This window comes from Podarcis cretensis (assembly GCF_951804945.1).
Source record: "Podarcis cretensis genome assembly, chromosome: 11".
NCBI lineage: Eukaryota > Metazoa > Chordata > Lepidosauria > Squamata > Lacertidae > Podarcis > Podarcis cretensis.
The window spans coordinates 46,851,949-46,866,103 of NC_137180.1; the positions used below are offsets into that span (position 1 = coordinate 46,851,949).

General features: G+C 44.8%; 1 protein-coding gene across 1 annotated transcript in view; it reads left to right on the forward strand.

Moving 5' to 3' along the window:
- Positions 1 to 706: 706 nt before the first annotated feature.
- The window catches only part of PLCXD3 (phosphatidylinositol specific phospholipase C X domain containing 3), a 79,373-nt gene continuing 65,924 nt past the window's right edge, over positions 707 to 14,155 (forward strand). The window contains exon 1 of the mRNA XM_079995079.1: positions 707 to 1,086. Within this exon, the coding sequence (XP_079851205.1) occupies positions 984 to 1,086 (103 nt within the window). The 5' untranslated portion in view covers positions 707 to 983. The remainder of the gene's footprint in view (positions 1,087 to 14,155) is intronic.

Consider the following 14,155-nt stretch of genomic DNA (forward strand, 5'->3'; position numbering starts at 1 on the left):
TATACCGAGCTGAAGGCTCGGTCTGGTGTTGATGTCAGATGAGCATTGCCAACTCAAGGGACAACCAGAGATGCTCCTACAGATGATCTCAGTGACTCAGCTGAGATATAAGGGTTCAGGAGGTCCCTAAGGTATCTTTTACCTGAGTTGCTGAGGGCAAGGACCTTAGACCTGGCTCAGTCATAGCTGGGAAGTTAATGCAGATGCTGAAACAATTGTGTCACACATTTGTGACTATCTGCTGCCATCAGTCGTCTAGCTCAGCCATGAAGCTCACAGATGCCCAAGGGAAGCCCATGAGCAGGACCTGAGCACAAAATCGCTCTTTCCACCAGCAGCTCCCAACATGGGGTATTCAAAGGCACACAGGCTGCATAGCCACTGTGGCTAGTAGCTGCTGATAGATTTATCCTCCATTAAATACTAAGCCACATGGATTTTTTAATATACATATTAAGCGGGCTAGAAATAAATGTCACGTCAGGGATATGGGAGTTGCACTGCACATCAGTCCCCTCACTGAGAAAAGGGGGTTGAGATAGATGTCCTCCAACCTTTCTTAATGATCTCGTTGGAATTCCCACTCCGGGGCTGTGATTTGGCCCGGGGGTGGGGGTGGGGGTGGCAGGGAAACAGGCTGACTGGAGTAGAGAGAGAGAGAGCGCTTAGCAGCAGTAGCGCGCTAGCCCGCGGCTTGTTTCTCTTGTTGCGCGCAGCCCGATTCGAATTCGCCTGTGCCTGCGCCATCATCGGGTGGGTGTGGCGCAGCGTGGCGCGTAAACTCCCGAGCGCAGCGGAGGCTGGAGAAGAGCGAACAGTCTGGGATTCAGGGAGTCAGGTGGAGGAGAAGGAGAAGGAGGAGGTCGCTGTTCTTGGTACCGCTGCCGCCGCCGGCTGGGACCAGCGAGTAGCCGCAGCCGCAGCCGCAGCTTGCGGGGTTGAGTGAGCGAGTGCGTTTTTGCGCCCCTCTCCGACCTGCAAGCATGGCTTCGTCGCAAGGCAAGCTGGAGCTGAAATTCGCGGACTGGATGGCAAGTTTGCCCGAGAGCATCCACAGCGTGCCCCTGACGAATCTGGCGATCCCAGGTAGGCGACTCGAGGTTGGGATTTGGGGAGGACTGGTTGGTTTTGCCTCAAAAGTCCTTTATAAAATGTGGATGAGCGCTTGGGCTGCAGCCAGACATGGGAAAGGTGACATTGCCAGAGAATCTCTTCGCTTCTCCTGCAGGGAGATAACGGCTTTTCTTCTGGGGAATGGCTGGCGTGTGTGATGGAGGGCTGGGAGAAACTGGCTTGTATGTGAGCCCCTCGGCGTTTCATGTGTGTGTGCGTATTGCGTGCGCATCTGTGCACATGCTTTCCCAGAAGGGTAGCTGGTATCAGTCGCGTTGCACCAAGCAAACAACAAAGACTCTCGTGGCTCCTTGAAGGCGAGCGCATTTGCAACGCCATCTCGTACATTGTTTACTCAGGAGTAAGTTCCATTGTGGCCAACGGGACTTACTCCCTAGTAAGTGTGGTTAGGGGTTGCAGCCTTGCTGAGGCATAATCTTTCACAGGCTGGAGACCGTATATAATATATATGGCATATGGGAAGAAAGTGGATTTGAATCCCAGAAAGCTTACGCCGCAATAAAATTGGCTTTTGCTTAGGGTGCCACAGGCATATAAAGTGTTACTGCAACAAGGAATTCGCCCTCTGGAAATGTGTGTGTAATACTAAAAATCCTCACCTTCTCCACCTGCCTCTGTGGCCAGAAGATCTGTGTTTGACTTGCATTGGAAGGCTTATGGCTTTAGATAATTCCCCCACTGCCTGGCATCCAGGTTCTTAATATTCTCCTCAAGTCTCTAAAAATGAATCTCTAGTTCCAAGAAAAGGAGGGACAAAAGTTCAGACTAATGAAACCATTTCATTCTATTATCTGTCCCTCTTCATTCCACCTTCTGTTAGAAGCTCAATGGCACCTTGATGTGTGTCCCATAGATCATGCGTTTCCATGATCTAATACATGTGGCAGATCTGTCTGGCTTGGTTCACACATGCATGCCCTTCTCTTCATTCTCTGCCTCTGACTGCTGCATCTTGATGAGTGACAAGCAAGGGTCAGTTTAGATATTTGGCACCACCAACCTCTTGCTGTTAAAATCGGGCACACATGCTTGTTACTACATTTTATTTTTTATTTAACTTTTTTCTAAGGAGCTCAAGGTTCTACCTCCCCCTGTTTTGTCCTCACAAACAACCCTGTGAGGTAGATTAGGCTGAGACACAGCAGCTGGCCCAAATTCAGCCAGTGAGGTTCATGGCTGTGTGGGAGTTTGAATTTGGGTCTCACCAGTTCCTAGCTCTAAACCTTACTGGCATGCCTGCCTGGCCCCATCCCACCCCTCTCTGTTTGCATAGTTGAGATAGTTCTCATCTTCAAATCCACAGAATGGCCAGCATCATGTCTAGTGGTCCCAAGCTTGTGAGCTGCCTAAATAGCAAAGCATTGCACCTTTCAGGTGATGCGAGATGAAACCAATGTTAAGCCTGGGTGGTTTTTGCATCGTTGACGTTGCATGCATGCAACAATATGTTTCCTGGCATTGCAGGGAAAGGGTGATGGGTGTTCATGTATGAACTGACCCTTGCTGGTAGGAGTGTGTGCGTACATGTGTGAGCAATCATCAAAGAGCCATGGAGAATGGACAGTTCAAGACCAAGAACTAAGATCCAGGGGTCAAGATGTTTGCATGCAGCAGGTAGAGGGAAGTCTGTTGGGGTTGATGTGCCTCACTCTGCATTGCTGATAGCCTTGCTCTATAATGGGCTGCGTAGCCCTAGTCCTAACAGATGTTGGATTCTCAGCTCTCATCAGCCCCAGCCAGAATGGCCAATGGGCAGCGATGATGGGAGATGGAGTCCAGCAACATCTAGCCACAGGTTCCCCATCTCTGCTTTGTGGGAAACTCATCTATCATTTGAAATCTACCCAAGAACCGTTGACACACTGCAACTTTTCAAAATGATCTGCCTTATTCCTCTGTTGCAGAGTCAACAGTTTGTAATGGATGGCAGACTTGGGGTTGTAATAGGGAGAACTGAAGGGTCAAAGCCTATCTCAGCCATGCATCTCATCTGGGGCGGAGGGTGTATATTGAGAAAGTTGTCTCAGCCTTGACTTTGCCTCTCAGCATTGTGAGGATAAATTGTATAAGTCTTTGATGTCCTTGGAGGAAACGGCCACTGCCACTACTGTAGAACACATGAAAGATTTCTCCCACCCCCCAAAAAAATCCAGTTTAGAAAAAGTACCTTTCTCTGGAAAAGCAGAATAAATTTATTTATTGGGATTAATAATAAGCTTTGAAAAAATAATAATAACAACAACAACCCTCCATTGTCATTTACTATATTGGTGCTTTTTCCCCACACAAGACTTACATTGCCTTTCAACTAATTTCATGCTGTTCGTGTGGATACCTGGAAGCTTTTTTTGTGCAAGACAAAGCAGATGAGCATTCTAGCCAGGGCAGATTTCATATTTTCATTGCAAACTGAGAAGCAAGGAATGTGTTTAACCATTCAACCCTATTCCTATTCAGAAGCAAGGCCTACTGAGTTCAGTGGAACTTGTTCCCTAGTAAATGTGCCAAGTCCCATTGAACTCAGTTGGGCTTACAGGGAAGATTGCGCTTTAAGCCACATTTGTGAAAACGCTCCGTGTGCATGTTGCTAGACCAACATGCCAAATGCATCCTAATGCCTGTAGTCTTGGGATTGCAAGGTGTGTGTGCAAAGGAAGCAGTTGTGGGGACACCACTTGGCTCTGGATGACCTCGGACAAAGGACACGACTTGAAAATGTGGAGTTGCTTTGTGGAACAAAAGATATCTTCTAATTTTGGGATATTGTTGAAGCTGCTGTGCGAAGGAGCGCCTGTGCAGATTGCCAAGGTTATTTGGAATTTGCAAGAGCAAGAGAGAGGTGGTGCCTGATCATTGTAGGAAACAATGATCAATTTGTCTGCCTCTGAACTCCTAGCTCAGCCTTTGCAAACCTGGTGCCCTCCAGATGTTTTAGACTACAGCTCACATTGTTCCCAGTGAGCACAGCTCGCTGACTGGAGCTGATCGGAGTTGCAACCACAACATCTGGAGCATCCTGGTTTCGTGAAGGCTGCACTAGTGTCTAGGGTGTCAGCATGAGACAGAACAAAGGTAAAAAACAGGCGGCTTCTTGGGGGGAAAATATATTCTAATACGTTCTTTCCATAATTGTCTGATATGAAAATAACTTGCCCAAAATAACATTTTGGAGAGGAGGGGGAGAAAGGGAGGGAGAGAGAGAAATTCTTTGTATTCTCTGCAGTACAAAGAAATGGATTCTCTGCTAATTGCTAATTGAAATCTAATATATGCTAATTGAAAACTAATGCATGCAAATAGGTTAATTGCTCTGACATAGAAAGTGGATGGCTTGCTGATTGGAGATGTGTTTATCTGGCTAGTTAAATTTAAAAACAAAAACACACAATTATTGCTCTCTTCACAAACACACACACACACACACACACACACACTCAAACTGAGTTTTTCAAGCACCTTGAGTGCTGAGCGGATCTGCCATGGGAAGTGGGTTGGAATGCCTGTGGTTAGATAAGCTTTCCTGTTATACTGAGCAATTTAAAGGCAGAAGCCAGAACCCATAGTGTAGGGCCAAGATTATGGAACAGCGCAAACTGCTCTTGCAATAACAGACGATGGCTATCTGTGGGTGGATGGCATTTAATCCTGCTCTAGATGCTTCATAGCACAGTGGTCGATTGCATGCTCTGCATGCAAAAGGTCTTGGGTTCGTGCCTGAAACCTTAGAGAGCCTCTGGCAGTCCGCGTACAGTACAATAGTGAGCAAGACAAGCCAATGTCCTCAGTACAAAGCAGTTTCCTAGAGCTGCAATGTAGGCTTGATCTGCCTTTGGAACAAAGCGCTTTGCAGCTCAGTGGCAATCTGATTTAGTATTGATAAGGGTGGGTGTGCGAATCAAGCAAAATTAAATAAATACAGGGGATTGCTTACTTGTGCTTTGCTGTTGCAATGGGAGAAATGCTGTTTGCTTTCTTGTTCTTCTTCTGGACCTATTTCCCCAACCTTTCCTGCTGTAGGTTGACTGTTGGCTCCATAATTTCTGGGGGGCTTACTTTGGGCAGGTAACCTTTGGGAACATGCTGGGTCCTCTTGTTGCATCGACCAACCACATGTCCATGGGAAGCTCTCAAGCAGCACCTGAGCACAACAGCATCCTCCCCACTTGCAATTCCCAGCAACTGCTATTCAGAGGCATAATGCCTCCCAAATCAGTAGAGGTAGAACATAAACACATAAAATGTGTGGGACGCGGGTGGCGCTGTGGGTTAAACCACAGAGCCTAGGACTTGCCAATCAGAAGGTCGGCGGTTTGAATCCCCACAACGTGGTGAGCTCCCGTTGCTCAGTCCAAGCTCCTGCCAACCTAGCAGTTCGAAAGCACGTCAAAGTGCAAGTAGATAAATAGGTACCGCTCCGGCGGGAAGGTAAACGGCATTTCAGTGCGCTGCTCTGGTTCGCCAGAAGCGGCTTAGTCATGCTGGCCACATGACCTGGAAGCTGTATGCTGGCTCCCTCGGCCAATAAAGCGAGATGAGCAACCCTGGAGTCGGTCACAACTGGACCTAATGGTCAGGGGTCCTTAGAACATAAACATCATGGCTGTTAGTCATTTATAGTCTTGCCCTCCAGGAATTGGTCTGGTCCTCTTTCAGGGCCATCTAAGTTGGCGGCCATCTTATGGGTGAAAAGCCTTTCCCTATCTGCTTTCTTAGCACCGTGCATAATCTTATGTGCCTCTGGAACACCCCCTCTTACTTTTTTCCTACACTGAACAGCCCCAAATCATGGAATCACAGAATTGTAGAGTTGGAAGAGTCATGAAGCCCAACTCCCTGGAAATGTAGGAACTACAGCTAAAGAATCTCTTTACATTGCAACTTTTTCTCTTGAGGGAGCTGCACCACCCACTAGATCATTTTGGTTGTTCTTTTATGGACCTTTTCCAAGTAGTGGGCCTCACAGGGGCATCTAATTGAAAGAGATTGGTGTGTGTGTGTGTGTGTGTGTGTGTGCACGCGCGCAAATGGATTGTTTTCCCTCATGTTGCCTTTGACATTGGGTTTTCTTTCCATATCTTGCTGGAGAATGTTGGGACCCCTCCTGCAAATCCCAACCATTCTACCTTCTAGAATATAGAAGGAGTTTCTTTTTCTTTCAGTGCCTGCCACTACGGTTTTATTTGCCACCACTTAATCTGAAATGACCTTGGCAGTATTGATTAACACACTCCAATTCCCTTTCTTGGAAGGTGGCAAAAGATAATATTCTTTTGTTGTAGGAGTTGCAAGGGGATTAGTATCCCCAAATGCTCAGAACTCTTGGAACTCCTGCCATTAAAATGAGAGATAAGGAGAGGAAAGGGAATTAGAAATGCACCAGGGCTGTTTAGGCTGGGGCTGAAATCATATATACAAACTTCACGGAACAGAGTGGCACCTACTTCTGAGTAAAAATGTACAGAATTGCTCTGCACCTAGATCTAAATGCCTTCGTTTGTTAAGTCTGACCAAACATGGTAAGTATATCATTCTGATTTGGTTCGGATCCTGAGTTTAAACTCAGAGGGAACCACCAAAGGTTAGTTGACCAAACTTAGCAGTTGACAACTTAGTGTCAAGCCTTCCATCCTCATTACATAATCCTCCCAACTATCTCCTTTTGTTGTTGTTGTTTAGTCGTTTAGTCGTGTCTGACTCTTCCTGACCCCATGGACCAGAGCACGCCAGGCACTCCTGTCTTCCACTGCCTCCCGCAGTTTGGTCAAACTCATGCTGGTAGCTTCGAGAACACTGTCCAACCATCTCATCCTCTGTTGTCCACTTCTCCTTGTGCCCTCCATCTTTCCCAACATCAGGGTCTTTTCCAGGAAGTCTTCTCTTTTCATGAGGTGGCCAAAGTATTGGAGCCTTAGCTTCAGGATCTGTCCTTCCAGTGAGTACTCAGGGCTGATTTCCTTAAGAATGGACAGGTTTGAACTTCTTACAGTCCATGGGACTCTCAAGAGTCTCCTCCAGCACCATAATTCAAAAGCATCAGCCACCTTTATGGTCCAGCTCTCACTTCCATACATCACTACTGGGAAAACCATAGCTTTAACTATACTGGCCTTTGTTGGCAAGGTGATGTCTCTGCTTTTTAAGATGCTTGGTTAATTAGTTAATTAATACACTAATCAGTTAAAAGCATGGCAGGATAATCTTGGCAGCAATGTATATTTTTGTGGCTGGATAAGAGCCAATGCCATAGTACACTGTTTCCCAAACTTGGGTCTCCAGCCATTTTTGGACCTCAACACCCATCATCCCTAGCTGGCAAAACCAGTGGTCAGCAGTGATGAGAACTGTAGTCTGAAAACAACTGGAGACTCAAGTTTGGGAAACCCTGTTGTAGTAGCTCATGTTGATGGAGAGCCACAGGCAGAGGCTATCAAGTTAGATGAGCTGCCGGCCTGACTCAGTTTTAAGGCAGCTAACGAAGCAGTGGACAATATGACCAGCGTACCCCCAAATTCTTTTATCTTGCGCTAGAGCAGGGTTTCCCAGACTTGGCCCTCCAGCTGTTTGGGGACTACAATTCCCACCATCCCTGACCACTGGTCCTGCTTAGCTAGGGATGATGGGTATTGTAGTCCAAAAACAGCTGGTGACCCAAGTTTGAGAATCCCTGCTCTAGAGCAATGCTGCAGAACATTTTCCAGCCTGAGGGCCACATTCCCTTCTGGGTAACCTTCTCAGGGCCACATGCCAGTGGTGGGTGGGGCCAGATGCAAAAGTGGGTGGGGCCTTGAATATGAATGTAAGGTTGTTCAGTAGGCTAGTTTCTGTGCATTGATTCCCCTTCTTTCCTCCATCCAGCAATGCAGGTGTTATCTGAGTTCAAAAACACATTCCAGACAGGCAAAAATGTTTAGGGTTGGGAAGGGCATGGGACCTGGGTAGAGTTCAGGCAGAGGGTCCCATTTGGCTCTTGGACCTGAGGTTCCACATCCCTGCCATCAAGGGTGCACCTAGTGGCCATATAGCTTGACAGAGCTCTGACAGCAAGTCTGTGTTTACTTCTCTTCTCTGAGGCCATCTTGGTGAGTTGATTGCCAGGCCCACTCACTGCTCACATGGTGACCCTTTTCAAAATTGCTTCAAGGCACCGTTCTGGGGAAGTCAGTGAGTGCTGTATATTAATTGGGAACACTGCATTCAATTCTTATGTGTAAGCCTTTCTCCAGAAATAAATAGCTACGCCTGTGGGTAGATTTTTTTTTGGTATAACTTGTTCTTATCACCTTCACTGAAATATGAATCAGTCTGGTCCAATGGCAGAATTTAAATTTGTTGTTTTCTCTCTGCACCCCCAGTAGGAAGAATGTTGATCTTGATATTGGCATAGCAAGAGTTTGAGCTCAGAATGTTATCTGCATCTGTTGTTATGTGTGTGTGTGTGTGTTTGTGTGTGTGTGTGTGTGTGTGTGTGTGTGTATATATATTCATACAATAACTTATCTTCAGTTTCCTAATGGATTTGTCTTGACTGATTCAATATTGAAGATGTTCCTAGGGTAATCAGATATACTTGGTTTCCTGATAATTCACTGTGCTTACATGTTTTGCTTGTTCTTTGCTCATAGAATGAGAAAGAGTCACGTGGCTCGAGTTAATGTTTGCTTTTAGGGGCGATCTGCTGCTAGTGATGTTGTGGAGACTCGTAATTAGCCCAGCCGCACTGCACATCTCGCCTTTTCACAATTCCCATACGTGTAACAAAACGTGATTTTGATGCACCCAAAGTATAATAGTCTTGCAATTGAGAAATGAGATTTATCATGAAATAAATTTATTCTGTGCTCCTGTGTGGTTTGCTTTGTGACTGGCATAACGAAGCAGCCCAGGTAGGCCAGGCTGAGAGACAGTTCTTCACCTATGGTGAGCTTTGTAGCAGAGTGGAGTTTTGATCCTGGGCTTCCCTAACCCTAGTCTGATACTCTTGCTGCGACATCACACTTGACTTGAAATTCGAACTTTACCGCAAAAGAAGAAGAAAGAATATGTTTCATTCCACTTTTATGTTCTAGTTGCAATGATTACGCCAATAAGAACTACTTAGAGCCTATTTCTCCCCAACGGTGTCCATTTCTTCTGCCTGTATTATCTGTTAATGGATCCATTTCTGTGATGTCCAGTACCTTAATTGCCCATTCAGTTGATGCAGATGTCAAGTGCTGAGCGGGAGAGGAGTAGATTTGCAGCTCCTAGGAGAGTTTTTTTTTGTGCGTGTGTGCAATAAAAATAATTTGATTGGCTCTTGATAATCCTCTTCGAGAGAGTACAATATCAAAGTTAATACATCAGACATCAGCCTTGACACTCATCAATGAAACAATAACCTTGGCAGTCTGGACCCAGAAGGAGGCAAGGGGGGCGGGGGTGACATCCTCAGCAAAAGGTTAATTCAGTGCAAGGACCAGTCACTTGCCCAGGATTAGGGCTCTGATGCCCATTTGAAGGGGCCTGGAAGCAGGATGCAGAAAAACTGGGAAGTGGGAAAACAGGCAGGTAAGGAAGCAGATCCTGGATTGGCTGGGGACAACATGCCAAAGAAGTGGGGGCTGGTACCCCTTGGGCAGAAGTCAGAGAGCCCTACAGTAGGTGGACCCAGAGTCAATGACTCTCAGAGCTGACTGATTAGAGAATAATAATAATAATAATAATAATAATAATAATAATAATAAATTTTATTTATATCCCACCCTCCCCAGCCGAAGCTGGGCTCAGGGCGGCTAACAATAACGTAATACAACATTCTAAAATCATTTCATTATAGACTTAATTCAAATCAAATTGATGGCAACCATTGGGCTAGAGTTCTGTGAAGATTGCCAAGGAGGGAGTCAGGCTGTGCCCTGGCCAAAGGCCTGGTGGAACAGCTCTGTCTTGCAGGCCCTGGGGAAAGATGTCAAGTCCCGCAGGGCCCTAGTCTCTTGTGACAGAGTGTTCCCCAGATTGGAGCCACAGCCGAAAAAGCCCTGGCTCTAGTTGAGGCCAGCCTAACTTCTCTGTGGCCTGGGACCTTCAAGATGTTTTTGTTTGAAGACCATAAGTTCCTCTGTGGGACGAGTCAGGATGGCCATCCATCAACAGATAGAGTTGGGTGTCATCAGCATACTGATGGCAGCCCAGCCCAAAATTCTGGATTTGACCCCATCTTCCTCCCAGCTGAGTTCTTCAAGGGGCAACACCGAAACTAAGGAGAGGAGGAATGTGGCAGGCAGTGCCCCTTGCTGGAAATGGTCGTAAGTAAAAAGACAGGAGTCGCTGGCTGAGGGTAGGCAGAAGTTGGTGGGGCAGTGCCCCTGTTGCCCTCATTCGCTAGCTTCTTTTGCAGAAAGCAAGGTGGTTCCTAACTGTTGCCCTGCGAGTGCTGCTATACTAGATAACCAGCAACGTAGCAAGAGTGGGTAGAAAGAGGGTCCTGCCATGGGTGCCACCTGGACAGGGCAGAATGAGCATGAAGGATGGATTTCTGGACTATCAATTGTTTTTAAAATAAAATGATGCAATTTTTCTTCTTCTTCAGGGTGGAAATGATTACAAATGTCTTCAAGTTGGTTAATATCAGGTGTCAGCTTATTCTGGGGCTTAGTGGGGGCAGCAGGCCTGGCAGAGCAGCTTGTGCAGCTCAGAATGGACTCTGTGACTGCAGCCTGACACAACAAAACACATTCAGGGTGCTATCCAAGTTAGCAATTTGGGGCATGTTTGCCTGCAGGATCATCTTACTCCTGTATCCACCCACTTGGCCACTTCAGTTTGTGGAACTGATACAGCAACTGGCCCTCATAATACCTATTCTGCATTTGTAAGAAATCAATCTTTCAGTGTGGCAGAACTTACACTCCCTGCCTATTTACACCAGGGAGTTGCATTCACTGTACTCTTTTCGGTGCCTGATAAAAGCATTTTTGTTTAGACGAGCTTGCCTTGACATGTAGAATGTTGGCGTATGTTTTTAATCTGATTTTGTCTTTTGACTGTTTTAAAGAGTTGTTCTTACTGATAATTTTATTGTTTTATTCTCTTTGTAAACTGATTTTGGGTCCTTTTTTCTTTTTGCAATCAAGTGATGTATTAAATCATATGAGATAAACAAATAAGTTAACTTGGGAGTTAAGCCTACTGAGTTCAGTGGGTCTTCCTCGTGAGCAGGATTTTCTGTTTTCAGTCATTAAATACTGCTGACCGGGGACAGGAATGTGGAATTCATTTTAAAGTAAGGCAGCCTTCCTTTCTGGAATGCGCTACATTTTTCAGGAATTGTTGTATCCATGGATAAGATTACTGTATGTGTTTGCTAAACCAAAATGGGCATAGATGTTACTCATATGCTGGACAGCTCCACACTGCTGATTTTCAAGCAGGTTTCGCCTTGCTGCTATTGCAAACAAAATGAACCAGAATGAAAAACTGCTACACAATGTGAATAATAGGTTATTTGAATGCATCTTCTCATACCAATAAGTGTGTAATTTCATGAGCAGCTTGAAATGCCAGTGAAATGTTCAATTAGTCCCCAAATAGCAGCCCAGCGTTGTTGTTGTTGTTGTTGTTGTTGTTTTGTGTGTGTGTAAGAGATTTCAAGAATGTGAAGCATGTTTGGAAGTCGTCACAAATCCCAGTATTGTTTGCATGGTATTAACAGCATTTTGGAATTCTTTCCTTATGTTCTTTTCTGGCTTCATCTCCATAATAACATTTCAAACTGCGTGTTGTTTTGAGCAACTCCTCTTGAATGTCTGGGAGATGGGGGGTAGGGCATCAGAATGATAATCCAAAAATTGAACAAGCACGAATCAGTCACACAGATTTCTCTGAAAAGAGGCTGCATGAGATATGTTCCTGCAATTCCAGCATGGAACCACTGCTGTCTCTTCTGCAAAGCCCTCGGTCCTTGACAGAAACACGTTTGCTTGCACTTATCTCTTACTATTCTTCTCTCTCCATTGTCTTGCTCCTACAATCTCTTCTTCGGTGTCTAAATTTAGTCTGTAAAGCTCTTTAGAGCAGGGACATATATTTGGCTTCTGTTACTCTGTAAATCATCATGCACAGTGATGGCATGATAAATAACTATCTCCACAAATTGAAGGGTGGCCTGTGGATATTCTTATTCTTATGAGCTCATTCGGAGTGGAGGTAGTGCTGATCCAGGACACTGTGCCCTCACTCTCAGTTGCCTTTCTGACATAGCCAAATCTTATTGGCTCTGTAGTCTTGCAATGTTGTTCACTTCATTGCACTTTAGATTGTGTTATGGCTGATGTATTTGCCTCCCCTGGGCTCCTTTGGGAGGAAAGGCAGGGTGTGCATTGAATGAATGAATGAATGATCCTTGCTTGTCTGGATGGATTAATCTTAGCAAGAAGGGCTGTAACCCAAAGGGCCAAAGGGCCTCAGGTGCAATCCTTGGGATATCTTGGTATGGTTGGGAAACTCTCGTTTAAAATCCTGGGGAGCCAGATGAATCAATGGTCTTCCGAGAGAGAAAGTATGCACAGAAAATGTTGCACATGCATTGAAATGTGAGGCAAATGTTGTATGTGGTGTGTATTCCAACACCTGTTTTCTATTGGCTTATTATCCTGCATATTAGTATAGCAGTGGAATATTTTTCTTTGTATAAAATCCTAGCATCATGACGGGTGTGTTTTTTCTCTCCCTTTCTTAATGACATTTTAATTCTAGCCCTCCTCTTGGCATCTACAAATTGCTGGTGTATATTACCTCTTAGGCTGACATTTCTATATGCTTATATTTGGCCAAGATCAAATTTTTCTTGGAAAGTTTTAGGAACATCTGTTTAGCCATTTGGGGGCTACTGAAGCATGTAGAAATTATACCATTCAGCTGTTTAAATTTTGCTAAAGTACTTCTTCCTATTTTAGCACGGGCATGAATAGAAAATAGATCAAATGCAATAACTGAGAATTTCAAAATGGGCTTCCTCTGGGGCTCTTCTCTCTCCTTTCGCTCTATCCTGATTGCAGCTACTGTTCTGCACCTTAGAATATTCCATTTCTGAGAGCCACTGCAGGTATGAAGAGACTGGCTCAGAGTGGAAAAAATTGGGTTCAAACTCCTGGTCGGTCATGAATCTTGCAGTATGACTTTGGGCCAGCCACTATAGGCCAATTTAGACATAAATGCTAAACGTTACTTTGGATCATGACCTCCTACTTCCATCTCCAGTTTTGGTGTGGGCACAAGGAAGAGTTCAGAAGCTTAGGCCTCCATTTTCAGTTAATCCAAGTTTCACATTCTGTCTAAACTCTAGGCTGTTGTTAAGCTAGTTATGGTTTACCACAACAAGCCAACTTCATAAACCACAGACAAAAGATGCCTGAGGTTCCCCAGGACTGTTTGAAAACCTTTTTGACCAGATGTGTGAGTTGGACAGTGGAAACATTTCTGCAGATGCCATGAGGGACAACGTCCCTGTTGTGCTACTTTCTTTTTTTATATATATAATATTTATTCAGATTTTGAAAATTACAAAAAAGAACAATAAAAAAGAAAAATAACAAAGACATAAAAATACACACAAACAATTAAAAAAGAACAAATCAAACCTTTACATAGCTTTCTTTGCTTTGCTTATTTCCTTGACCTCCTCACACCTCCCTTTTTTGTATTCTAGTTCAATTAGATGTTTCAGCAAATCCTTTCCAGCTTTGTTTTTATCCTAATAATTTGTCTTAATATATTGTAATTCTCGTCTTTCACCAATTAATAAATCAATTTTAACCTAATCCTTTATATCGTTTCTGCTAAAACCACATTACTTCATTCCAACAACCTTCTAACATTCCTTAATTTTACAATGTTTCTGTAAATAAACTTTGAATTTTTTCCAATCTTCTTCCACCAACTCTTCACCTTGGTCTCGGATTCTGTCAGTCATTTCCGCCAGTTCCATATAGTCCATCACTTTCATCTGCCATTCTTCCCGGGTGGGTAAATCTTGTGTCTTCCA